The following is a 27,531-nucleotide window of genomic DNA, read 5'->3' as shown; positions in this document are numbered from 1 at the left end:
GTGTATGGGGGCTAGTGTATGGGGGCTGGTGTATGGGGGCTGGTGTATGGGGGCTGGTGTATAGGGGCTGGTGTATAGGGGCTGGTGTATAGGGGCTGGTGTATAGGGGCTGGTGTATAGGGGCTGGTGTATAGGGGCTGGTGTATGGGGGCTGGTGTATGGGGGCTGGTGTATAGGGGCTGGAGTATAGGGGCTGGTGTATAGGGGCTGGTGTATGGGGGCTGGAGTATGGGGGCTGGTGTATAGGGGCTGGTGTATGGGGGCTGGAGTATGGGGGCTGGTGTATAGGGGCTGGTGTATAGGGGCTGGAGTATGGGGGCTGGTGTATAGGGGCTGGTGTATAGGGGCTGGTGTATGGGGGCTGGAGTATGGGGGCTGGTGTATAGGGGCTGGTGTATAGGGGCTGGTGTATAGGGGCTGGTGTATAGGGGCTGGTGTATGGGCTGGTGTATAGGGGCTGGTGTATAGGGGCTGGTGTATGGGGGCTGGTGTATAGATGCTGGTGTATAGGCTGGTGTATAGGGGCTGGTGTATGGGGGCTGGTGTATAGGGGCTGGTGTATGGGGGCTGGTGTATAGGGGCTGGTGTATAGGGGCTGGTGTATGGGGGCTGGTGTATAGGGGCTGGTGTATAGGCTGGTGTATGGGGGCTGGTGTATAGGGGCTGGTGTATAGGGGCTGGTGTATGGGGGCTGGTGTATAGGGGCTGGTGTATGGGGGCTGGTGTATAGGCTGGTGTATGGGGGCTGGTGTATAGGGGCTGGTGTATAGGGGCTGGTGTATAGGGGCTGGTGTATAGGGGCTGGTGTATGGGGGCTGGTGTATAGGGGCTGGTGTATAGGCTGGTGTATGGGGGCTGGTGTATAGGGGCTGGTGTATAGGGGCTGGTGTATGGGGGCTGGTGTATAGGGGCTGGTGTATGGGGGCTGGTGTATAGGCTGGTGTATGGGGGCTGGTGTATGGGGGCTGGTGTATGGGGGCTGGTGTATAGGGGCTGGTGTATGGGGGCTGGTGTATGGGGGCTGGTGTATAGGCTGGTGTATAGGGGCTGGTGTATAGGGGGCTGGTGTATAGGGGCTGGTGTATGGGGGCTGGTGTATGGGCTGGTGTATAGGGGCTGGTGTATAGGGGCTGGTGTATGGGGGCTGGTGTATGGGCTGGTGTATAGGGGCTGGTGTATGGGCTGGTGTATGGGGGCTGGTGTATGGGGGCTGGTGTATGGGGGCTGGTGTATAGGCTGGTGTATAGGGGCTGGTGTATAGGCTGGTGTATAGGGGCTGGTGTATGGGGGCTGGTGTATAGGGGCTGGTGTATAGGGGCTGGTGTATGGGGGCTGGTGTATAGGGGCTGGTGTATAGGCTGGTGTATAGGGGCTGGTGTATGGGGGCTGGTGTATAGGGGCTGGTGTATGGGCTGGTGTATGGGGGCTGGTGTATGGGCTGGTGTATGGGGGCTGGTGTATGGGCTGGTGTATGGGCTGGTGTATAGGGGCTGGTGTATGGGGGCTGGTGTTTAGGGGCTGGTGTATGGTATATGGGCTGGTGTATGGGGGCTGGTGTATGGGCTGGTGTATAGGGGCTGGTGTATAGGGGCTGGTGTATAGGGGCTGGTGTATGGGCTGGTGTATGGGGGCTGGTGTATGGGCTGGTGTATGGGGGCTGGTGTATGGGCTGGTGTATGGGCTGGTGTATAGGGGCTGGTGTATGGGGGCTGGTGTATGGGCTGGTGTATAGGGGCTGGTGTATAGGGGCTGGTGTATAGGGGCTGGTGTATAGGGGCTGGTGTATGGGGGCTGGTGTATAGGCTGGTGTATAGGGGCTGGTGTATAGGGGCTGGTGTATAGGGGCTGGTGTATAGGGGCTGGTGTATAGGGGCTGGTGTATAGGGGCTGGTGTATAGGCTGGTGTATAGGGGCTGGTGTATGGGCTGGTGTATGGGCTGGAGTATAGGGGCTGGTGTATGGGGGCTGGTGTATGGGGGCTGGTGTATAGGGGCTGGTGTATAGGGGCTGGTGTATAGGGGCTGGTGTATAGGGGCTGGTGTATAGGGGGCTGGTGTATAGGGGCTGGAGTATAGGCTGTGTATGGGCTGGTGTATGGGCTGGAGTATAGGGACTGGTGTATGGGGGCTGGTGAATGGGGGCTGGTGTATGGGCTGGTGTATAGGGGCTGGTGTATAGGGGCTGGTGTATGGGCTGGTGTATAGGGGCTGGTGTATGGGGGCTGGTGTATGGGCTGGTGTATGGGGGCTGGTGTATGGGGGCTGGAGTATGGGGGCTGGTGTATGGGGGCTGGTGTATGGGCTGGTGTATAGGGGCTGGTGTATGGGGGCTGGAGTATGGGGGCTGGTGTATGGGGGCTGGTGTATAGGGGCTGGTGTATGGGGGCTGGTGTATAGGGGCTGGTGTATAGGGGCTGGTGTATGGGGGCTGGTGTATAGGGGCTGGTGTATAGGGGCTGGTGTATAGGGGCTGGTGTATGGGGGCTGGTGTATGGGGGCTGGTGTATGGGGGCTGGTGTATGGGGGCTGGTGTATGGGGGCTGGTGTATAGGGGCTGGTGTATGGGGGCTGGTGTATGGGGGCTGGTGTATAGGGGCTGGTGTATAGGGGCTGGTGTATAGGGGCTGGTGTATAGGGGCTGGTGTATAGGCTGGTGTATGGGGGCTGGAGTATGGGGGCTGGTGTATAGGGGCTGGTGTATGGGGGCTGGTGTATGGGCTGGTCGATCTGCATTTTAGGTAGCACCCCCTCAGAAAATATAATTGAGCTACAACATTTCCCCAGCTTCTCTGCTGTGAGAGAATGAGTAGATCCTCAGGAACATAACCTAATATTTAACACTAGGAAAGCCGTGAGGTGTCAGTGAGTACAAACAAAATTCTACCTTTGCACTCGATCAAATTTCAGGACCCTCCTTTCATGACTTTTCCTAGATATGTGCGTTCTACCACCCAGCATCTATATATTTTCAAAATCTAGCGATTTTGCAGTATTTCTGTGTGTTTCTGTGTATTTGCCTTGGTATTCGGCTGCCATCTTTTTCTCCAAGGCTGCAATTCTTTTTTATATCAGCAGAGGTAGCAAGGGGACACACACTGTGCTCAACCCTCAGGCTTCAGTGCTGAATTAGATACAGTGGATAAGACTGATATTTGTAACATAATGTGTTTATATATAAGCTATATAAAGCAATAGTGATACATAAGATATGTATATGTACAGACAGTAATGAAAATGATAAACTGTACAGTATGTCTCCCAATCCCTTCAGATTTGTTGGAGCTGAGTTTTTTTTTTCACAGCGGGTTTACCCAAGTTCCATGCAATAGTGATAAGATATTATATATGTGTAGCCTATGTACAGTTATGAATGATACACTGCACAGTATGTACCTATCAAGTTGTGTGGTGCATGCATAGCTACCGCAGCAAAGTAATTGCAGTAACCGACGTTTGATTATGCCTGTACTCATCAACGAATATTATACAACAAACTGATATTTATAATATTGTATATAATGTATTTTTTGTATATCACTGTAGACCACGGTGCTACACCACTGGACCACCTCAGGCCACCAGTAATAACCATAGTTTCAGCCCATTCTTGCCTATAGACAACTGTACAATCATTCATATTGAGTTTATTCACCCAATAAAGTAAAGATGAATAATACTTCCCTTCACCTTATTATCAGATGTTCAGTTATGATTAGACCTGTGTCGGCAATGATAATAATACACAACAGGCAAGACGGTTGTAGCCTACATAGATATACGCAGATTAATATTTGTAGATTCGTTTTCGAACATTAGATAGTTGATTTTGGCAACATTGTAGTAGTCAATTGCAGAGTGTATTAATTATTTTGTTTGTTTGAATCCTCACTGTGTTCATGTTATAATGTGCAGTGAACAAACAATTGTTGGGTGAATAAACTGTCTCTTGCCACAAATCGGAATTCTCTTGCTGTGAAATGTGTACATCAAATAAAATGATCGGCGATCTACTAGAACTGGAGCGGGACGGGCGAGTGCGACTGCAATGTACCATATATATCTCATATATATCTTGTTCCAGCTAGTCAACTCGTGTTCCAAATACAAATGACTCAATAAGACATATGCACTCTGCGCTGCGGGCTACATTTGATTATGTAATAATAACAAACGGATATTTATAATATTGTATTGTATTTTTTTGTATATAATGTTGTTGTATAATGTTTTTTCTGAGTGGGGCAGTCCCACTCATATAGTTTTCATTTTATTGAACTGATATAGTGAAGACAGACAGGAAAGTAAGGAGAAGAAGGGTATAAGTCTCGCGCGCCTGTCTCGTTCCAGCGAGGCAACTTCTGACAAATAAACGTGTAGGCTAAGAACTAGTTTCTAAAGTGAGTTACAATCACTTGATGTAATGGTTGATGCATGGGGGAGGGTCATCTTATTCTCAATGATCGCTTTTTGATCGTTTCCGATCACCAAACAAAGGATGCCAATTCATCCAACAAGCCCTTCAAACCATCCCCCCACACCTCCCACCAGAAAGGTTGTACTCAGTTGTACTCAACTCTCTCAACTCTCGCAGCAGTAGTAATTAAATATATTGTATTTGTATATAATGTTGTTGTATAATGTTTTTTTCTGAGTGGGGCAGTCCCACTCAGGGTTTTCATGTTATTGGACTGATATAGTGAAGACAGACAGGAAAGTAAGGAGAAGACATAATGTGTGCACGACCACGGTGCTAGACCACTGGACCACATCAGGCCACCAGTATATTGATAATTGATAATAAGATATTGATCATGTATTTCGCTGCCGCAGAAAGTCAATCAAAATCGTGTGAAATGACGTGCGTTGTGCATTGAATGACACTATTTACAGCGCTGTCAATTTTCAAATAATGCAATAGGCAGAGGGGAGCCAAGCCGGTTTCAAAGCTTACAAGCTTACAGCAGTCGCCGGGGCTGACAGGCTGATGTTACGGCCGGCGTGAAGTTCACGACAAATAAACACGACAGGCTTGTGCATCTCTGTGAAGCTCATAATTATAATAACACAATATTGCAATATGTATTACTATTATTTTTGTATAATAATAATCAATCATCATTTGATAGTAATGAAAACTCCCGCAGTCCCGATCAATCTCCTCTCCACTTTACACATTACATAACCAAGATTTATTTTGACATCACAACAATGTCAACACAAAAAATTGAAATTGAAATTGAAGACTGTAGAAGGCTCTGGAACAATAACGGAAAAGGATAAAATAGCTGAAGAATTCGTAAAATATTATGAGAACCTTTATAAAAACACAGGAAACATTGACCTGGGACTAATGAAAGACTTCTTACATAAGTTAAACTTAAAGCAAGTAACAAGATCAAAAAATGAACAGCTCATTAAGGACATCACAGTAAATGAAATACAACAACAAATAAATAATCTTAAAATGGGGAAAACACCAGGTGATGATGGATATACTAATGAATTTTATAAAACTTTTCAAAAACAATTGATACCACTACTTTTACAAGCATATAAGTTTGTATTACAAACGGGAAATTGGGCAACTACTTGGAACTCATCTATAATAACGGTTATACATAAAGAAGGTAAGGACGCTACTGAATGTTCGTCTTACAGGCCAATATCACTACTGAATACGGACCATAAAATAGTAACAGCCATTATTGCCAATAGGTTAAAGGACATCGTGCCAGATATAATAGACAGCGACCAATGTGGTTTTATACCAGGTAGGCTGTTGTCAGATAATATAAGGAGGACGTTAAATATAATGGACTACGCACAAAACAATGGTGCAAACCTTCTACTCTTAACACTGGATGCAGAAAAAGCATTTGACAGAGTGCTATGGCCATTCATGTTTGAAATTGTAAGAAGCTTTGGATTTCATGAGAATTTTAATAAATGGCTTCAAGGAATGTATAAAAATCCAGTGTCAAGAGTAAAAGTAAATGGCACAATATCCAGAAGATTTCCAATCTATAAAGGTACAAGACAAGGAGACCCACTCTCAGCAGTTATATTTGCTATATGCATGGAAGGACTAGCAGAAAGTATAAGGAAAAATAATACCATCAAAGGCATAACGATAAAAGAGGAACAGCACAAACTGGCATTATATGCAGATGACGTGGTTGTTTATTTAACATCACCAGCCCAATCCTTACCAAGCCTAATGGAAGCAATTACAGAATATAGTAAACACTCTGGTTATAAACTAAATGAAAGTAAGTGTGAAGTATTAACAATTGGAGAACAGATAGATTCGGAAATTAAGGAAAAATACAAGTTGAAATGGGATGCAAAGAAAATCTAATATTTAGGAATCTACCTCACTGGAGATATAACAACATTATACACCGACAATTATCAAGCCCTTGAAAATAAAATACGAGAAGATCTTAATAGATGGAAGATAACACCTGAATCCTTAATGAGTAGAGTAGAAAGCGTCAAAATGATGATCCTCCCACAGTTTCTGTTTTTATTTCAAACATTACCAGTTCCCATTCCACAGCGTAGCTTAAAAAAATGGAATACAATGCTCTCAAATTTCATTTGGAACTACAAAAGTAAACGGAAAAAACTTAGTATACTAACTCAAACCAGAGAAAAAGGAGGGTTTAATTTCCCTGATCTAAAGTCCTATTTCCATGCAACTCAAATAGATACAATAATGAAATGGATGAATAACTTGGTTCAAACCAAATGGAAAGACATAGAAAAACAAGCAATATCAATATCAATAGGAACACTACCTTTTCTGAGTCTAAAGGATATTCAAAAATATAGTGGAAATAACAGATGCATAGAAAATACCCTCAAAAATTGGAAAACTATTCGTAAAATGTATAAATGTGATGACAAATGTATTTATTTGAGAGAGATAGCCAGTGACCCAGACTTTTTACCTAATAAAACAGACAAAATATTAGAAGAATGGGCTAGGAAGGGACTACAGGTGTACTCACAGATGGTTACAAATGACATGATAGACTCATTTGAAACCTTAGTTAATACATTTAATATAAGTAATAGCCATTTTTAAAAGTACTTACAAATTAGAAGCTACCTTATAACACAGCAGAGGAGACAGGAACAAAGATCACATATACTAATGGAATATCTGATCAAAAATAGAAACAGTGAAAAGACAAAAATCTCAAAAATTTACAAAATCATGCAAGAAATCAAGATACAAGAAGATAACACTAAAGAAAAATGGGGAAACGAATTAGCAATAACAATTACGGATGACGATTGGAAAGAAGCATGCAAAAGAATATTTAAGACAACACAATCAAAATTCTGGAAAGAATTTGCTTGGAAAATAAATATGAAGATCTTCCTAACACCGAAAATGTTGTCAAAATATAGGCCAACAGGCAATGCAGAATGCTGGAGGAAATGTACGGAACGAGAAGCCAATCACACACACATTTTCTATACATGCCCTAAATTGAAAAGGTTTTGGGAGGCAGTTCAAGTAAAAATAAAAAATACATTTACCTTACAAAATCCTATACATCCAGTCAATATTATACTCGGTCTTATTCCATTAGATATATACAGAGAGGGAGATAAATATTTGTACACCATACTACGTATCGCGGCTTTAAAGCAAATCACACGTAAATGGTTGGACTTAAACCCACCATCTGTTAATAATTGGAAAAAAAACGGTTGAAGAGATAAAAGAAATGGAAAGAATTACTTGCAAAGTGGGAGGCCGTGAAGAGCAATTCACTATGAACTGGAGTAAATGGACCGAATGAATGAGTAGGAAGGAAGCCCCCCCCCCCCTCCCCGATCCCACCCCTCCCACCCCCTCCCTTTGTCTCTTACTTTTATATGTCTATCCCTATAATTTCTCTCTTCTTTTTCTATATTTTTTCTCTAGTCTCTATTCTTTATTTTCTTTATTTCTTGTTCTCTTTATAAAAAATAAAAAAATAAACAAAAATGATGCAGGATGAACTTAAACAAGTGAAGAAAACTTGTAAAGTGTGTGAAATGAACTTGTGAAATGTAATGTAAAGTCCTGCAATAAAGTATAAAAAAAACAATAAAAAAAATCAATGTCAACACAATCACAACAGAATCTTATTTAATCTAATCAGGTTTTATATTTTGATTATGATATCATGTCTTTCAACATTGTCACACTTTTCATTACATACATTAGCGGCATCAAAAATGATGGGCTGGGCGTGCGAAGGAGCGTGCTTATTCTGGCAGATTGTGAAATATTAAAACCAATAACATTCTGAATGATTTATCATTCTGTACTCTTTCTCTCCATTCGTTCACGTATAATCTTTCAGCTCTTTTCACTAATATAGGTGAAACTAACTATAACAGGTTGCGGCACATGAACCTGTATGAATTGTGTATGAACTGTATGAATTGTGCAGGTACGCGCTCCTGTGAGATCATTCAAGTTTCAAGTTTATTTGTCATTATACCAAATACAATTATATAATGTAATCAAAATAAAAAGAATGAACATATTCAGCCATTCCATATAATCACATATAACAACCCCTGTGAGCAGTTGCTGGGGCTGACAGGCTGACGTTACCGGCGAAGTTCACGACAAATAAACAGACTTTATCACTGTGAAGCTCATAATTATGATAACACAATATTGCAATATTTATTACTATTCTTTTTTATTAATGATAATCAACTTTCATTCGTTAGTAAAGCTCCCGCAGTCTCAATCAATCTCCTCTCCATATACAGTATATCATTTATACTTACATTTGTTCCATAGTTCGTTTTCAGCTGACTCAAGCTTCATATCAGATTGCGCTAATAATTTCCTTGTACAGCAAACTGTACAGCTTTCAGAACTTCATTCTTAATTAAATGATGATGTTACTGCTGATAGCAGCAGCAAAATGTATTCTGAAGTGTACAGAAACTTTTTGTCTGCACGAGTACAAAGCAAATGCCTCCAAATTCATCCAGGCTTGGATTATCCTCCTTCACTTAATGCTTTCCCGATGTCTTTGTCGGCATGTTCGATCAACCCGGAGAAGGAGAGAAAAGAGTAGATAGAATTTCCCTAAATGGCTAAACTTGTGTGGCACCCGAAAGGTATGAGAGAACTTAGCTAGTGAGTATTTTAATCTCTTGTTGGCGAACCAATCTAGAGAACTTAAACTTAAAGAGTGAACATAATGAAATGGGCTGGCTGGGGTGGGGGCAGCTCCCGGGCCTGTTCCAGGCATGATTCAGCCAATAAAGTACGGGAGGCAGGTTGCATATCCCATTCTGAGATGTTGAACCGAGTCGACTGAAAGAGACCTTATGTCAGACTTTGGTGGTCTTCTCTCTGAGCTTCCATTTTAACTCTCTCACCGAAAACCACACTATACCACCTACAGATGGTGCGGAGTTCTGGGTTTTGAAACATGAGTGGCCGCTGAAAAGAAGCTGCTAGCCAAAACATCCCACATGGAAAGGCTCCTTCTAAGACGGAATCACAATGTAGCACAGCAGGGGACTAACAGAGGGAGACACTACCTCAGTAACACTTCCTCTTTACCCCGTCTCCACTGTCCGTGATTGATTTTGCCTTGAGGAGGGGGTAACATGACTGGTGACATAACATGGAGGGATGACAGGCATCAGCAGGCAGCTTCCTTAGTGTCGTAACTACTACAGCGCGTCTGTCAGTGGCTTAGCGGAAGCTGTTAATCATATACTAACCATGAATGTGTGGACAACCTGTTATTTGACATTTTGGACATTCAGCAAACACTTTTATCCAACAAGTACAACAAATACATTTACAAGTACAACAAGTACAAGGCAACAAGTACATGTGTCTAAAGTAAGTGAATCATCTCTACTATCAGTCATCATAGGCAGAAATCTATGCTACGGCGAGGTGGCATTGGCAGTCACAATGCTAGAGGAAGGAAGGATTACTTTTTTCTTATTAGCAATAGAGGAACTGTACACAGGGGTAGTGGGGGGTAAAGAGGTCTTTAGGAGGGACAGTCAAGTTAGCTTCCAACGGCAACAACTACCTCAGGTATATTCGGCATTTTATAAATCATGGAGGTCACTACCTACAGCGCTGTGTTGCCACTAGGAAAGTAGAGTCCTCCGTTTCCTCTCCTCCTTCCTCTTCGTCTTTCCCCATCACATGTTCCTCCTCCACTTCGTCTTCTGTCACTATCTCTCCACCACTTTTTCTTCTCCTTCCTCTTTTTTCACCACCAGAACGCATGGTAATTGGACCATGTTATGATGTACAGTCAGTGGTCTGTTTAGCTCTCCTATAGACCTAGTTCATGTGAGTAAACAACTGTGAATGGATGAACAATGGCAAACAAATTGATGTTCTAACTTTAATCCTTTCATTTATAACAAAACACCTATGTATACTGTATGTTGTACATTATCGTTGATGTTAGGTCAATACAACACATAAAATGTCATTAAGAAGCCAAATCAGACATTCTTCAGAACTGAGACTTTGTTCAGTGACCATTTTTGCTATATCTGTATACAAAGAAAATTCGTTTTTTCATATCTGAAGTTTCTGGTTGCCCCATGCACTTCAATGCTTTCAATATCTCTTACACACTTGATTACCAACCTGAAATGAATGGGTCTATATGAATGGTCATTATCTTTGCTGCTCAAGAGCTGGAAGCCCAGCCTGAAGATGTTCTTTTTGAGAGGGAAACAGCTGATCTTGTCCACCATCTGTGGCAAGAAGTACAAATAAACACACCAAAGAAAATCAAATCTAGGGGAAAGACTGAAACTGCCAACATCAGAAGAATTTGAATTAGTAGAAGAAGTCAACGCTAGAGAGGATTAGTGGCACAGTGTAATGAAAAAGAATCCTGAAAAAACACTTTTTAACTGGACTTTGAATTAAATTAGAAGTATTTTAGCTTTTAGCTTTAAAAGCTCTAAATATTTATGATAAATTACTAACGACAAGATCAGGAGATTCAGTCGGAGTAATGGAACATTGACCTATGTAAATTTGATCTTTAACTTTTCAAAATATGGTGTTGAGGTCGAGCGATGGCTTTTTCATATCTACAGTATTATTTGTTTTACATATTTATTGTTTTGTAGGAAATGTACATATTTGCCGCTACAAAAAACAAAAACATATTTATGTTTTACATTTTGTAGTGTGGCCACAGAGGTCAGAAAAGTGCAGATCTCCAAACTGACTGAATGGAAATAGAATTAACCTCAATCCTGGAAAGGATCATAACTCTTGAACTGAATGACAAATTAATGTGCTATTCTATTCTCCAGCAAAAAGACAATATGCTTGTTCTAACTTATTAGAACAGAAGTTACGTTACTGAAGTTACTGTTTTTGGCTAAGGCAGTTGTCATTATGTGCTTTAAGTCACATGGTTAAACAACCATCAGGTCAGTGCCAAAGAACTCTGATTACTCTGAATGACTTTCATCCCGTTGCATTCACCCCCATCATCATGAAGTGCTTCGGGAGGTTGGTCCTGGCCCATCTTAAAACTTACCTACCCTCCGCATTAGACCCCCACCAGTTCTACTACTGCAATAACAGGTCAACGGAGGACGCCATCTCTCACGTCACTCCACCCTGACCCACCTAGATAAAAGCAACACCTACGCAAGGATGCTGTTCATTGAATTCAGCTCAGCATTCAACACCATCATCCCCTCCAAGGTGGTCATGAAACACAGTGACCTTGGCATCAGCACCTCCCTCTGCAACTGGACAATAGACTTCCTGCTTGTCAAGTTGGTCAACCACTCCTCCTCCACCCTGACCCTGAACACCGGCGTGCCACAGGGCTGTGTGCTGAGCCCTCTCCTCTACTGCCTCTTCACCTATGACTGTGTGCCGATGCATGGCTCTAACACCATCATCAGGTTCGCAGATGACACCACGGTGGTAGGCCTGATCAGTAATGAGTCGGCCTACAGGGAGGAGGTCCAGCAACTGGCGGTGTGGTATGCCAACAACAGCCTGGCCCTCAACACCAGTACGATCAAGGAGATCATTGTGGACTTCAGGAAAACTGAAGATCGGTGTTGGCGGAGGGTGCAGATCGGTGTTGGCGGACATACTCTCTTATGCCTGCACATGATGTGATGGAACACACTGACTTATGAGAAATCTGTCAAGCCAATTGTCCCATTATTTTTGGGTACCGTAAAAAGGAGGACTACAGTATGCATGAAATGTGTTGTAATTTCTGAATGGTGAAACCAATATGTACACCAATACCAAGAATCTAAGATAGCGTGTGTGATGTTTTGTTTTATTCATTTTATTGTTTTATGCTGAGTGATGTTTTGTTTTATTCATTTTATGTTTCCATCGAGGACCACTTTGGAAATAATTGTTTTAAATAATGCTTTCAAGTGCTATCCTCTGGACATTACTTAGTGTCATGTAGCGTAAATTATTTCTATGTAATATTCCTAATAAAAATCAAATCAAATCAAATAGCTAAGCATCTCTACTTCAAACTCATCGTAATTTGATCTGAATTTGATTTAGAATCCAAACGTTTGCAGTGTAGAGCCAAAAGAAGAGAAAATGCTTCACTGTTCCATTAATTACGCAGGACACTATAGCATATAGCATAATATAACATATTATGTTACTGCAAAACTGAAGAATTAACCAAATGACAAAAACAAGGGCATTTGCGGTTCAGACTTGGCGCATCACTATTTTGGCAGAGGTGCAAAATCTTGGAACCTCAAGCCTGAGTTCTTCTCATGCCAAACTCAGATGAACTCATTATCAAAGGGGAACTGCGCTACTGGAGAGGGCTTCAGGAGCGGACAGTACATCCAAAACCCCACAGAGGAACAGGACCAAACTGTTCTGTTGCTGTTGGCTTGGACCTACTGAGTCAGTGACGTCCGCAGTCCCCTCTCCGATGGGGAAGCAACACTGATGAGGACAGGTAAACAAGGTACAACAACAGGATACGAGGTATCACCGGGTGTGCTGGAGTCCTGTTACTGTTCTGAGAACATCCTGAGTACTTCTATTTACTTCTCTTCTGTGCTGAGTTAACAGTCATTGATCATCCATTAGGAGTGTTGAACGTTTCCATGGTAATTGACATTTGAATGATTTCCTTTTTATGCACACTTGAACTCTTTTGCTTCAGAGACATAAACACTATCACTTAAGATAATCCAGCCATTGGATTCCCTGTACATGTGGTGGCAACTCTGCCTCTCTTCCCATTCTCTCATCTCAAGCGATCAGAAAAATACTGGATTGGAGAGGGTGGAGGAATCGGTCCTTTTATTTGTCAGTAGAGATGAAGGGTGAGGGAACAGGGACAAACAGATGTTCTGGTATTGAGACACACACACACACACAGCCGTCGTCACGGCCTTGCGACACTGCTATTCCGTTCCCTGGATTTTCTCATACAGTGGAAAATGTCCATCATTTTGATCTCTGCGTCCCCGTCTGTTTATACTCTGATCCCTCCAGAGGGAGTGCGTGTGCGTGTGTGTGTATGTGTGTGTGTGTTGTGTGTGTGTGTGTGTGTGTATGCGTCCGTGCGGGCGGCGTGTGTGCATGTGTGTCTGTGTGAGTGAGACAGATATCTGGACAGTGAACACACACTCTGGATTAGGAACAAGGTGGGCCACACACCACTCCACAAGCCCCACTAGGACCATTAATGGCTGCCGAATTAAAGAGAGCACCACACACACCATCTCCCTAGTGATATAGAACACTTCAAACATTTTTAATACATGCAGAACAGCCACCGTGTTAGTGCTGAAAAGGCTGTTAGGAGCAGAAGAAGCAGGCCTTACAGTCATTCTAAATTGACTGTGGAAAGTGGCAGTACGGGGACTCCCGTACATTGCAATCGTATCACCTTCATGCGAGTGTTATGCTTTAAGCGAACACTTCAAAGAGCACAAAAGACAGACATGTGGTCTCTTACGCTTGGCTCAACTCCAAGCCAACTGCAAGAAGCAAAAAGCTGTTAAATGCAGAAAGAGTCAGCCAGCTTGGCCGCAAGGACTGTCTCGAATAGATCATTCGAAAAACTCCTGTTACGTCATCACTTTTACAATGTTATGCTCTGTTACAATGTTGTGTCTTCCACAAAAACGAAAAGGGTGAAAGAAACACGTGCTAAGACGACTTCTATTTCTTCGTGTCACTTCTAGGTCGCTTCTGCTCCAATGTCCACAAACTTTGCACCAACATATAGATCTGTAAATAGCAGTGTTCAGGGGACTTGAGCAGTGAAGGGGAGTGAGCAAATGAGGCATTCCATATGAATTATTAACAATAGGCCAGAAACTTTGATCACAACAGGCACAGCAGTGGTAGAGGATAATCCCCCATATGATACCTAAATGAAACAAGGTCATGAAATACATGAAGCCTACTACCTCCTTAAGAAAAATAAGATTTCACCTAAGTGGCAGTTGATTGTGTTTTTTTTCTTTTTCTTCCCTGGGAGTCAAGGAGATTATTCAGCTGATCCAAATGATAAAAGCAGGAGGAAGGTCGAGACAAGGAAACTTCTCTCCAGCTCTTGGAGACTTGCAGGCTGAATTAAGCGCCACTGTGGACTTATTGCTGCCAGAATGATTATGTTATCAGACTCTAGGGCCTCGAGTCGGGGAAGAGTTTAAGGCTATTCAGCTCATGAACGGTCTTGAGCCAGCTGATGCAGTATGTCTGAAGTTCAAGAAGGGAGAAACAAGTATTCTGGGGACACTCTCCTGAAAAATCGGGTTCAGAATGAAATGGAGGCTCAGTGGAATAATGATTTCCTGTGCGATTTCCTGGGCCTCACGTTCAGTCGAAAGGACACGTTCTGTCTATAAGACTCTGAAGCCAATTGTTGAGCAGACGGTTAGCCGCAAGCATATACTGTATCATTTGTAGGGCACTGTCTGACTTGGGAGACTTAGTTAGCTACAATTGTAGATATGGATATAATATTCCTAAAATAAAATCGCCCTGTGAAAACCCAAGCTGGTGCATAAATGTTCCAACATTTGTGGCCCAATAACTCATTCTTTTTATATTGAAATCCTGATTGGCCAGGACAATGACAATTCAATAATCTCACTTACTCATCCTTTACGTACTCACTTTTGGGGGTGGAAACGATATGGAGTGCAGAAGGTTACATTCTTGCAGTCTTTCTCCAGTACCGTACTGGTCTGGCGTGCGCATGGCAGGCTTGTCCTGGTGGTCGGCGAGGATTAGAAGGGCAGCGTGCAGAGCTCGGGGTGCTGGGGGGCAGAGCTGGGCGGCAGAGCTGGGGGGCCGGGGTTCAAAACGGGGTCCGATCTGCCGACCTTGCGATCATTAGACGCCAGCTCTACCTCCTGCGCTACAGCCGCTCCGTGCAGTCTATAAACTGTACAATACATGCACTGTACAATACATCCATTATATCAACTGTACGTTAATGTGGTGGTAGACTGTTGGGCCTGACCCAAACCATGACCACTTCAGCAACAGCCACTATGTATGCAGACTGTGACATCAAATACAAAGTACAGCACCTTTAGTTTTCATTTCATTTCAATTGAACATGTTCAAGAATATGAAGACACATGATTGATTTCCTTGATCTGTTGTGTTCGTTTGGTGTTTTGGATTAGTTCCGGGGGTCAACATGTTGGTTTTGAGTTGACTTTCTTGCTCAATGTCTTTTCAATCACCATTTTCATGCCATTCATTTACTATTACTGCTAACCTCAGATGCATGTGATGTATGTAATATACTGTGACACCTGACCTATACAGTATATGTTGGTGATCACTGATTGAAGTTGTAAGGGGACTGTACCTTACATAATTGAATGACATCACCAATCTCAATAAAAATAACAATGACGCACATATTCCCAGAGGGGGAAAACTAAATCAAACGTGAAAGCAAAAGCTTTCCTTTATTTATCAACTTCATAAACTTACTGCAATAAATAAACTCTGTTCAGAGAGAAATGTTTCGTTTTGCTACCAAACATTAATGTCAACACACCAAACCTTGGACTGGACATGGGCTGGGAGACTCTGGGCCAGACTTGGAGAAACAAAACGCAAGCCTAGGGAAGTGTGTGTGTGTGTGTGTGTGTGTGTGTGTGTGTGTGTGTGTGTGTGTGTGCGTGTGTGTGTGCGTGCGTGCGTGCGTGTGTGTATGTGTGTACATAATAACCATTTCACCATTTTAGTTTGAAGTGAATACTAGCAAATTATAGTCAAAATTGTAAAAGAAAGCGTTATCTTTATAAAGTACTCATCCACAATGTTTTCACTTCTCCTGTTTTCCTTGAACCAGATCCCTGAACGTTGCCCTGCCTCCATCTTTGCATGCCAACTTTTCCGGCAGCTCTCCACAGCCCACGGGGGAGAACGAGTGTCCAAGCCCATCGTGTTACGACACAGAGACTTCTCTTCAAAGTAAACACAGGCCTTCAGAGTTATTAAATCGCTGTGCGTGGTTATTTTCAAGCCCCCAGACTCCCATGGCCAACTTGGAACGGTGCGCTGTTTCAAATACCTCCCCCCTCCCCACCACCCTCTCCAATTCATCGCGCAACAACATATGGTTCCTTTTCCAAGTGGTAATTTGGGGGCGAGCATATCCGCTCGGCAAGGTTCACTGCGCCACAACTTTATTTGTTAGTGTAAGTAATTTGAGGAAGAGACCTACATGCTAACAAACTGAGTCATTCATGTCCCTCTGCCCCCCCCCCCCCCGTCTTCCCTTTCACTGTCAGTGTTGGTAAGGCCTGAGGGGGGAGGAGAGTCAGACACTCACCCTCATTATAGAAGTCAAGCAAAAAACGAACTTCAAAAGACATCATCTTTTATTTATTTCCCACTCCTCCACAAACCTTCCCTCTCTATGTAGTGTTGTTCTTTCATTTGCTGTGTCGTGAACTGTTGTTGTCGTTGATGATGTTGTTTTTGTCGCTCATGGGAAGGTAATTGCCATGCAGTGACAAACTGAGAGGCCGACAAGTGTTTAAACATCACGCAATGCTTCCAGTGACGTCCCTCCCCCCCCTCTTCCTCTCTCCACTCCGCTCCTCTCCTCTCACCTTGTATCGGTGTGGAAAGTTATGAGACAAAGTGGCACTTGAGAAATTGCCTGGGAAGTTTATTCCATCTTTGCTTGGAAACGGTGAGGAATGTCACTCATGTCTGGACGTCTGACTGGCAACTTCTGCCACCTGTTGGTCTGAGGGGAGGAATTCAGAGCAACAACATTTCACAACATAATGTACCTGCTGCATTCATATGTAGTTTACAGTTCTGCAACTTTATAACAAAAGTTACTGTATGAGCTCTCTGTGGAAGGGACACACACAAAACAAATATTCAGCAACTCTTTGGAGCACAATGGATGTTGAAAGATTTTTCTTTCTTTTTTTAAACATGATATGTACTTACAAGCATCATTCAATCTCCATTTTTGCTCTGTGGCCCACAAATATAGCTCTTTGAAAGCTAGCATTCCTTACAATGAACACACCGCTAATAAGGCATATGGAAGCAGTAAACGGATCTCACTTTCAGGACATGCAGCAGCACACAGGGGTTCCTCTTCACGCCACATGCACAGAATTGTGTGCATCATGGGCTGGATATAATTCACCTGCTGGGAGTTTGATCTAAACTGTGCTGTTGAGTATTTTGAGAACCAGGGTTGAGTTTTTAGAGGTTTTATACGTGTGGTTTGGATTGTCTTAATCCAAAGCAACTGGTATAACCCTCCTCCTGTGTGAAATGTTGAGAGAGAGGAATCACATCCAAGAGAAAGCGTCGTCAATTGAAGGATATTAACCTCATGGTTCTTATTTATCAGCCTAGCGGTTAGAGAGGCCGGCCAGCTACCGGAAGGTAGGATGAAGGAGCTGAAAGTGAGCTGGTGACTGCAGTGTTGCTGCTGGAATCAAATCGAAGGTGCCGACCACTGACCCTGTGCCCTGAGCAAAAACATACATTTCGTTGTACTTTGTGCAATGCCAATAAATTCGAATCTAATCTTATTTAAACCAGCTCCACGCTTCCTAACGACCCTTTTGGGGATGGTGGGCAGAGCAGCCTGAACAACCAGCCAGCCAGCATGTGTGTCTATAGTCTGTGTGTACAGCATGTGTGTGCATGTGCTCTTCACAGGGCACTGGTCTATCATTAATTTCTATGGACTGGACTTACATTTACACTACGTTTTTGGCACACCTTATTCCAAAGTGACTTACAACAAATACATTTGACTAAGTAAGTGAATCATCTATCCACCAGTCACAGCAGGAAAAAGTAATCTATGCTCAGGCCAGGCGCCATTGGCAGTTGTCAGTGCAGGGAGGGGGGTTGTAGATGTCTCAAGAGGGACAGTTAAGGTGTAGCCTGAAGAGATGGAGGTCTTCAGGAGGGATAACCTCTTCTTATCCACCTCATTTTTCTGGTTTTCTGCTCGAAATGACATGCCCACAGTGAATATAGAATATCTCCACAATCACAAGGGCCTTCATAATGATATTGTTATCAAATGAAAGCTAACACCTGTGGGGTGGCTGTAGAAGTGTCAGAATCCAAATCTATGTTACTGTGTCAGAGCAAATAGAGCTAGAACATTATAAAACATCTCAAATTCAGTCTCCGCCTAAAAAAACAACAGCTTTTACAGTGAATATCACCTTGGAAACCTGATAACGAAGCCAAAATCATCTAGGAATCAGTACTCCAGGGTCTTATTAGTACTTGTGCCAAAGTCGATGCTAGTAATGTGAGCAAATGCAACTTCGTACCTGTTTTAGTACAGGTATGTTTAGGCGGACACCTATATGTTTAGGCCATTTGGAGATATTTTGGCACCATCTTTGACCTTTCTTATGTATCAGATTTTTTTTTTTTTTTTGGGGGGGGGGGGGGGGGGGATTTTTTGGGGTTGGCCGACCAATGGTATGGAAATTCGGCGTTGAAACCGGACATGACACATTCTCCAGTTGGAGAAAACTGGATGTGACTTAGGCCGTGTTTACCGTCTCGGGAAAACAAATGGTGGCATCGTATAGCATGCAAAATTGTGAAAAAAATGTGATATCGATGAAGAGAATTAATCGAGGTAAACTCTTTATATCACTTCGGATGCCGATGGGGGTCCGTTGGCTCCTATGAGGTTAAGGTGTAGCCTGAAGAGATGGAGGTCTTCAGGAGGGACAGTTAAGGTGTAGCGTGAAGAGATGGGGGTCTTCAGGAGGGACAGTTAAGGTGTAGCCTGAAGAGATGGAGGTCTTCAGGAGGGACAGTTAAGGTGTAGCCTGAAGAGATGGAGGTCTTCAGGAGGGACAGCTAAGGTGTAGCCTGAAGAGATGGAGGTCTTCAGGAGGGACAGTTAAGGTGTAGCCTGAAGAGATGGAGGTCTTTAGGAGGGACAGTCAAGATGTAGCCTGAAGAGATGGAGGTCTTTAGGAAGGACAGTTAAGGTGTAGCTTGAAGAGATGGAGGTCTTCAGGAGGGACATTAAGGTGTAGCCTGAAGAGATGGAGGTCGTCAGGAGGGACAGTTCAGGTGTAGCCTGAAGAGATGGAGGTCTTCAGGAGGGACAGTTAAGGTGTAGCCTGAAGAGATGGAGGTCTTCAGGAGGGACAGTTAAGGTGTAGCCTGAAGAGATGGAGGTCTTCAGGAGGGACAGTTAAGGTGCAGCCTGAAGAGATGGAGGTCTTCAGGAGGGACAGTTAAGGTGTAGCCTGAAGAGATGGGTCTTCAGCCTCTGGTGGAAGCCCTGGCCATGTCCGTCCTCATCATGCAGTCTCCACTAGTCTGTTTTCATTCGAGTCACTCCATCACACATCCCCCAAAATGCATCACGTCATTGGCTCAATCATTTATTCATTATTAACTTTGTTTGTTAATACGTACGCTAATTTAATCATTTATGCACCCATTAATTAACACTGTAACATGCTCATTCATTCATTGTGTTGACTTAACTGTTGTTAATGGATGTATCACCACATGAACGAATGGATTAATGAATAGAGAGCAGAAACAGAAGCTTAAGCCCCGCCCCCCTCTGGCTTGTAGGATTTTGCGTTATCGTTATACAGTATGTATCCATACACTTTTTGCAGCTAAATACATTTTCGTCTTGAAAATCACTATAAGTGCCAGTACCTAGAAAAAGGTGGTAGTTGTTTTCTGTCATTGTGAATGGCAATTCACTCATTTCCTGCGCCAGATGACACATATTTAATAATCAGAAAGCCACAGGGCTAAATGTGTTGTGTTCTGTGAGTCAGAGTGACTTCCACTCACTATGACCCTACTCAGATTAATAAACAGAACTGAGAAGATTAGCTGAATTAGTCCAACAGCGAAGATGTACTGAATAAAAGACATACTGTATATATACACTCACGAAACACTTTATTAGGAACACCTGTACACCTTCTCATTCATTCAGGTGGTGTAATGGTGTGGGGAATCTTTTCTTGGAACACTTTGAGCCCGTTCCATCCATTACCAATAAATGTCAAACAACAAAGGCTTCTTGTAAATACTTTGTCTGTAATATTTTCTTTTTACTTCCACAATAAATACGGTGCCACGCTTACAGTGGAGCTATAGAATGTATATAGCTACTCAAAGTCTCTCTTTATAATGTATACAGAACAGTGATACAGTAAGCAAGGAATCGGTTGTAAAACATCAAAATAGTCCAACCTTTATATGATATCTTGGTGGTTATTATTATGGTTTGGTAAAGCTCTGGGTTAGCCATGACGATAGCGGCCATTAAGATGTTCCTCCCAGGACAGACTGGATTGATCTTTGGGCCCATCTGCAGACAGGATGGACACATGGGGCAGATAAAACATCTGTATAGACTGCAACATGCTCCTGCCTTATTGGGACATCACTGACGCCTTTTGAGGCAGATAACGCACTGAAATACAGGGAGGAAGACATGCTAAATAGAGGATATAGTTTGCTAGTTTGAGATTGGTAGATAGGGGTTATCTATGGTTTGTTGTGAAATGAATGTTCTGAAAAGACAATCCATTTCAGCTCTAGTCATGATAATGAATTGCATCTGCTGTATACCTATCGGCGCTTTTCCCTAGCTCTCCCATCGAGAGACCACCATCGAGGGGTTACACCCACCTTGATTCCAAATGATGATGCATATAATGGAAATCTAGGGTGAAAAATGTGTGCAATAAAACAGAATTTAGTCTTCATTCATTTCATCCTGCCTTTGATTACCTGACTTGAGTAATAATGTGTATTGCTGGAGCAACGTATAAAACGTTATTACGCAACTCAGGTAATCAAAGGCAGGAAGAAATTAATGAAAACTAAATGATCTGTCATTGTTATAAAACCCCCTGGTGTCTCTGTCCATTTGGTACACATTATGCTCCATCTCGCTGTTGGGCACCAGCTTGGGTATGGTCTCATATTCGCAGTCGACTTGGAAAAACATTTTCCCATGCCTAATTCCCATTGATTGCATTTTTCAAGTTTTACCTTGAACAAAACGCAAACATGTTGCTAATCGGACATTTTGCTCTTGAAAGTTGAACTCCAGTCAAAGCAATCCTCTTTGAAGTCTCCCTAATAGAAAACAGACTTGTTCTTTCCATCCATGAGGCAAATGGAGGGCTAACAGCAGTAGTGGACTTAAACTTGTTTAAATCTTGCTTCATTTTAAAGAGAGCTGGACTGCCGTGCAAAAAGTCCTCCAATGGTTGGTCCACTCATCAAGAGCATGTCTCAACCATGTCTATCTTAACCAAACAGAGTCCAGGCCCAGTCCTAACTTGGAACATGCATCCATCGCTAACATTTTCACCTGATTCTCCCATATGGAATATTAAGTCTTCTACAGGTATTACAGCTAAATATGCTAATATAAAGGATGAATGAATTATATTTTCTAAAACACTTTAAAGGGATTCAAACAATAACAACAAAGCGTTCTCCTCACCCCTTTTTGGTACACAGCTGAGGGACGAGGCTGGAGAAATGTAACCACTCTGAAATTCATATGGAATTCATAGGAAGTGGCCAGTCAATCCGTAATAATGTGGATAACGGATGAAGGCAAAAATTTGCTCAAAAATTGGCGGCACGGGGACTGCAGTTGATTGACTGAAACGACCCTCAATCTGTAATGCGATCCATATTTGACTACGGGTTGAAATACGTCTGTCAGCAGGACTGCCAAGTCTCACGCAATCACCGTGAGACTCACGCATTTCAACCAGTTCTCACGCTCTCACGCCGCATCTCTATTTCTCACTGCGAGAAATAAAAACGTTTTTTTTTGTTTGTTTTTTACGGGACTTTCATTTTTGAAATTCCTTGAAAGAAAGCTACCGGACATGACTTTCGTGGCATCTTTCTGCACGCGCGTTAACTTGAGTCTGCAATCGAAGCGGCAGGCGAGCGCTGATGGAAGAACCTGTGTTCACGCGAGCTGCAAGAACGTAGCAAGCAGGGTTGCCAGATTGGGCTACTTTTGGTCACACTGGACGGGTGGATTCGGCAGCTTTTAGACCGGTTGGACTGGACATTGTCAATTCCATCTGGCAACCGTGGTAGCAAAATATGTGCATACATTACAACATCGTATCTGGTAGCCTACTGGACTGGGTTGCACCAATATGGCGTAAGTCATTACTAAATGCAGGCATTTAGTAGCAGTGGCGGGCGGTGCATTTCACACCTAGGCCTTCAGTGATGTCCTACCTGAATTATTCCACCTCTTAATATCATCATTATGACACGCCATGGCTCTAGAAACTATACATTTAGACAGAAACGCAGTATAACCGGGCGTTGCCATTGTTATTATAGCGGCACCTAGTCTGGGTGTATTCAATTCATTGCATGAAAACGAAAGCGTCAGTTATTTCCCGAACTTTGCGGTCTGTCGATCTCGATAGGAGAACCGTATCGAGGTTCCATTTAAGGCTGGTTATCTTCCTCGTGTTCATACGGTCACGGGGGTGTGTCGTTTTCCATGGTAGCAGCCCGGGAAGTGGTTAAAAGATCGCATTGAAGCCCCACTTACTCACACAGCTGAGCCAGTGCACCGCACCACACCACACACTCTATCTACGAACCCCAGGGTCGCTCCGTATATCTACATCTCTTGCAGAAAACATTAAATGCTTTGTACTCACCAAAACAACTGATTATTTGAACACAAAATCCATCCTCCTTTCTTTCCTCAAGAAGACTTCAATGACTCTGTTGTACAGTTGATCAGTTCCACCAATAAGTCCTTTTACATGGATAGCGTCGCTAACGTCGGGGTTGGCCGTTCTCTTCTGATTATGTCTAGCTTTTCTTAGAAGGTTCTTCTTTGTTGTTATAATATCTGCCACCAAATCTACCTCTTCTCCTACTTCAGCCATTGTGGCTGCTTGTAGAACAACAGCTTCCATCTACACAAATTAGCGAGATCAAGTTCAGTGTGTTAGCTCCGCCTCCCAATAGTTTGTATCCAATCAAAAGACGTGCAGGTGCTGATCAGGTGCTCCGCCATCCAGAAGGCCCCTTCGTCGGATTTGCTTGGATTTGCTCGCCAACTCGAGATCTGACCACGGTACGCCACAGCCTTTTCTCGCTCACTTTAAATTACAATCTGTACTCGCGCCACTGTTGAATCTGCAGGCGGGCAGATTTCTTGGTACCCTGGCAATACATTATGGCTGAAATTGATTGGATAAAAGCTAAAGGCCAGCCCTCCAAATGTCTGGAAGCAGCGCAACCAAGAGGAAAGCTATGAAATGAAGAGAATAGACTACGGGAATAATTTAATACATATTTGTAGAAAAAAAATATAAAAATTAAATGTATATTCTGATGATGTTTAGGCCAGCAGAGAAGGCCTTGCTGGCCCTGACTGCCCACCACTGTTTAGTAGTTACTAAACCCCTAGTTGTTACTAGTTAGTTTCAAACTAGTTGTTTACTAATTTCGGTTGCACCACGCCAATCTTTTGCCAATCTTAGCTAGTAAATACTCCGTTTTGGTAACTGTTTTTTGTTTCTCTACTGTAACATAACCAGGTACATTAATAATAATTGTTAAAGGAGCAAAGTCTACTACTTGCTACTGAGATGCTAACCCGACGGATTGTCCGGTTGACGCGCCGTGCGTCCTAAATTTGATGTGTTGCTGTTGGTTATATAAGATCCGTAGTCGTTGGTTTGCTGCATAATAAACATTTATTGTGTTACTATGTGCCATCAATGGCTTAATCACTGGTACAAACAATAACAAACTTAGCGCCCTTGCGGTCAAACCTATTTGCCCTTCCGGGGTCAACACCTGACGACAACAACAACAAATGTTCTACCTGATATACACCTGCCTCAGGTATTGTGACAGCGCCACCCCATGCCCACACAGTGAATTACAACACATATCACAGGACCATATCTGGCTCCTACAATAGTAATAATAAATAGTAATTGCAATTTACAATACAAATACAACAATTGGGGGTCCCTCAAAAAAAATGTGGCCGCGCTACGCGCGCACAAGATCAACCACCAAGGCCTCATTCTGACCCAGGAAAAACCCTGGTATGTAGCCTACTGTATAACATGATAGACATCTATGAGCAATGCACTGTATATAAGATGATGACCACAGGTCTTTCTGCTGCTGACCAAGGGGCTGAGTCCTGTTGATGGGGCCCAATTTTCTTTTAGAGTCTGTAGGCTACTGTATTTGTTCATTAAGATTTCATAAATATGATATATTGTCTGAATTTTTGTCTTGTTTTATAAAATGTTAATTATTTTCATTTCTTGTGCTGGTTTATTATGAACAACATGTCAAATTGCAGGAAACTAGCACAAATAATTGGGTGGGAGAGAGGGGCCGCTGCCGCCAAAACGTGCACAGTTTTGGGTCGCTCCACCACCAAAAAATCTCACTCCAAACTTTTGGTGAAACTTGGCAGCCCTGTCTGTCAATATGTTACAGTATATTTAATGTGTAGCTTTTTAAAATACTCAAAATAATAAATAAATAATACAAAATCTAACACAAGCAGTATTCTTTTTTTGCGTGGTATTGGTCTGATTCAATGATTACACTGCCACACTAACGTCAATCAACGGACATCTCCCGACGTCACCTCACACACACTGGGTACTTTGGTTAGTAATTAACAGGTATCCTTGTCCCACTGTCCACTCGTAATCAATAGTAGTCCATTTGAATGAGGACACTTGGTTGCACAATATTCCCCCCCCCAAAAAAGTCTGAACAGTCTGTCTGCCCCACTTTGAGCCAAAATGACAATTTACAAATGATTTCAATTTCGGTCTGGCTGTTTTCTATACAAAGAGGATCAACTTCCCCGAAGGAAAAAGCGAACCACATTCTAGTCACATTTCATAATAATACAAACCATGTTGGGCCTGAAATGACTATAATGCCGTATTTTCTTTCTTTTCTTTTTCCAGCAGAAGATGTTTTCTGCCACAACTGATGGTTGTATTGGTGGATGTTCTGCACTATTCTTGCAGTATTTTACTGTGTGCTGCAGCTAATGACGCCATGAAATGTAACATACTGAAGACTGTGGCGCTGGAGGTAAAGCCACCGTCTAACGATCGCAAGGTTGGCAGATCGGCGGTTCGAGCCCCGGCTGGCCACATGTCGAAAGTGTCCTTGGGCAAGACACTGAACCCCAAATTGCTCCCAGTGAGCGGGCCGGCGCCTTGCATGGTAGCTTGCCGCCATTGGTGTGTGAATGGGTGATGAATGAGAGGCCGTTGTAAAGCGCTTTGGATAAAGGCGCTATATAAGTGCAGTCCATTTACACACACACGTACAGTACATGCACACACGCACACATGTGCACATTTAAACACAAACTTATGCAAATATGTGGGAAACCTACACATTCCTTTCTACTGTCCTATGGCTAATAATGATAGACAACAAATAGGCAGGGGGTAAAGAGATTTATCCTAGTGAGAATATTAAAGTCTGATATTATGAATACCTGTACAACTGTCAGTCACGGCTCCTAACATCAAACATAACATAACATCAAAGTCCAAAGGAGCTCTTTATCATGCCATCCCTAAAGCACCGCTGTGATGAGTGCCACTTATTATGAGTACTACTTCATCAGCTGTCAGCGAGACCTACACATGCGGTGAAGTGGCATGTCTAGACTTACATTTACATTTACATTTTTGGCATTTAGCAGACGCCTTTAGCAGACACCAAAGCGACTTACAACAAATACATTTGACGTAAGTTAAGTTAATCATCTATCCGCCAGGCATTGCAGGAAAAAGTAATCTATGCTCAGGCCTGGGGCCATTGGCAGTTGTCGTGCTAGAATTTATTTGTTATTATGACATAAGAGGTAGGCAGCATTCTGGATGAGCTGCAGAGGTCTGATGGCAGAGGGTTAGTTGTTAGTTGATTGATTGGATTTGGACCTTAGACAATGTCTACCCTTCATGTTGGGCATAGGCACTTACTATGAGGGCTAAAATCGAAGTCCTGCACAAGGATGAAGGAAGTGTATTTCGCGGGGGGTGCTGCTGAAAATGTTCTGAGGGAGGTGAAGGGGAATGGCTGTGGCCCCCATCACCTGTTAAAAAAGCAATGTTGGTGACTTTTGACGGGAGAATAAGGTACAGTAGTGGTACTAGGCCTAAAGCTGATTCATCCAAGTGCACCCGTCTGGATCCACTTCTTATCCACTCCCCCATATTTGGGGGAAAAGTCGGATCTATGTTTAATATAACAGATATAAAGAGCTTACCTTTATCAATAATGTTCATCGATATCGCAAACGATTCATTAGATTCCATTCTAAACAACCGCATCGTTTCTTTCCGTGCTTGGTAAATAGAGTGCGAGTCACAAGCCCTTGTTTACAGCCACGTCACATAGAAAAACCAGGCATGCTTGGTTTCAACCCCCGAATTTCCATATCTTATATTTTCCAGTCATTTTTTCCGCCTCTGCTCGATTCTATTGGCTCTGACGCTTCAAATTAGTGGTCAATCATGACATTTTGACCAATGGGTTCGGGAGAAAATGTAATGCGTAATCCGAGCTGGTGTGAAAACGAGGCGGGTGGATTTGGATGGAATTTATACCTATAGTAGTATGTCAATGAAATATAATACATTTTACAGTCTTGATACATGAGAAAGTCTGATACACTGATGGTGCCAAAATGGCTCCAAATGGCACAATTTGGTTGTCCGCCTAAACATACCTGTACTAAAACAGGTACGAAGTTGCATTGGCTCACATTACTAGCATCTAATTTGGCACAAGTACTCATCAGACCCTGGGGTACTGATTCCTAGATGATTTGGGCTTTAAGGTCAGGTTTCCAAGCTGATATTCACTCTAAAAGCTGTTGTTTTTCCAGGCGGAGAGTGAATTTGAGATTTTTCACAATGTTCTAGCTCTATTTACTCT

At 42.8% G+C, this 27,531-nt stretch overlaps 1 protein-coding gene across 1 annotated transcript in view; it reads right to left on the bottom strand.

Moving 5' to 3' along the window:
* The window catches only part of arl15a (ADP-ribosylation factor-like 15a), a gene marked incomplete at both ends in the record, with an annotated part of 134,057 nt that overhangs the window by 92,100 nt on the left and 14,426 nt on the right, over positions 1 to 27,531 (bottom strand). Inside the window, 3 exon segments of the mRNA XM_080531546.1 lie at positions 15,242 to 15,243; positions 15,246 to 15,290; positions 15,293 to 15,343. Coding sequence (XP_080387672.1) covers positions 15,242 to 15,243; positions 15,246 to 15,290; positions 15,293 to 15,343 — 98 coding nt within the window.

Source organism: Nansenia antarctica (genome assembly GCF_963989245.1).
Source record: "Nansenia antarctica genome assembly, chromosome: 5".
NCBI lineage: Eukaryota > Metazoa > Chordata > Actinopteri > Argentiniformes > Microstomatidae > Nansenia > Nansenia antarctica.
The sequence above is the reverse complement of the archived record's forward strand: the minus strand, read 5'-3'. Positions and strand labels throughout refer to the sequence as shown.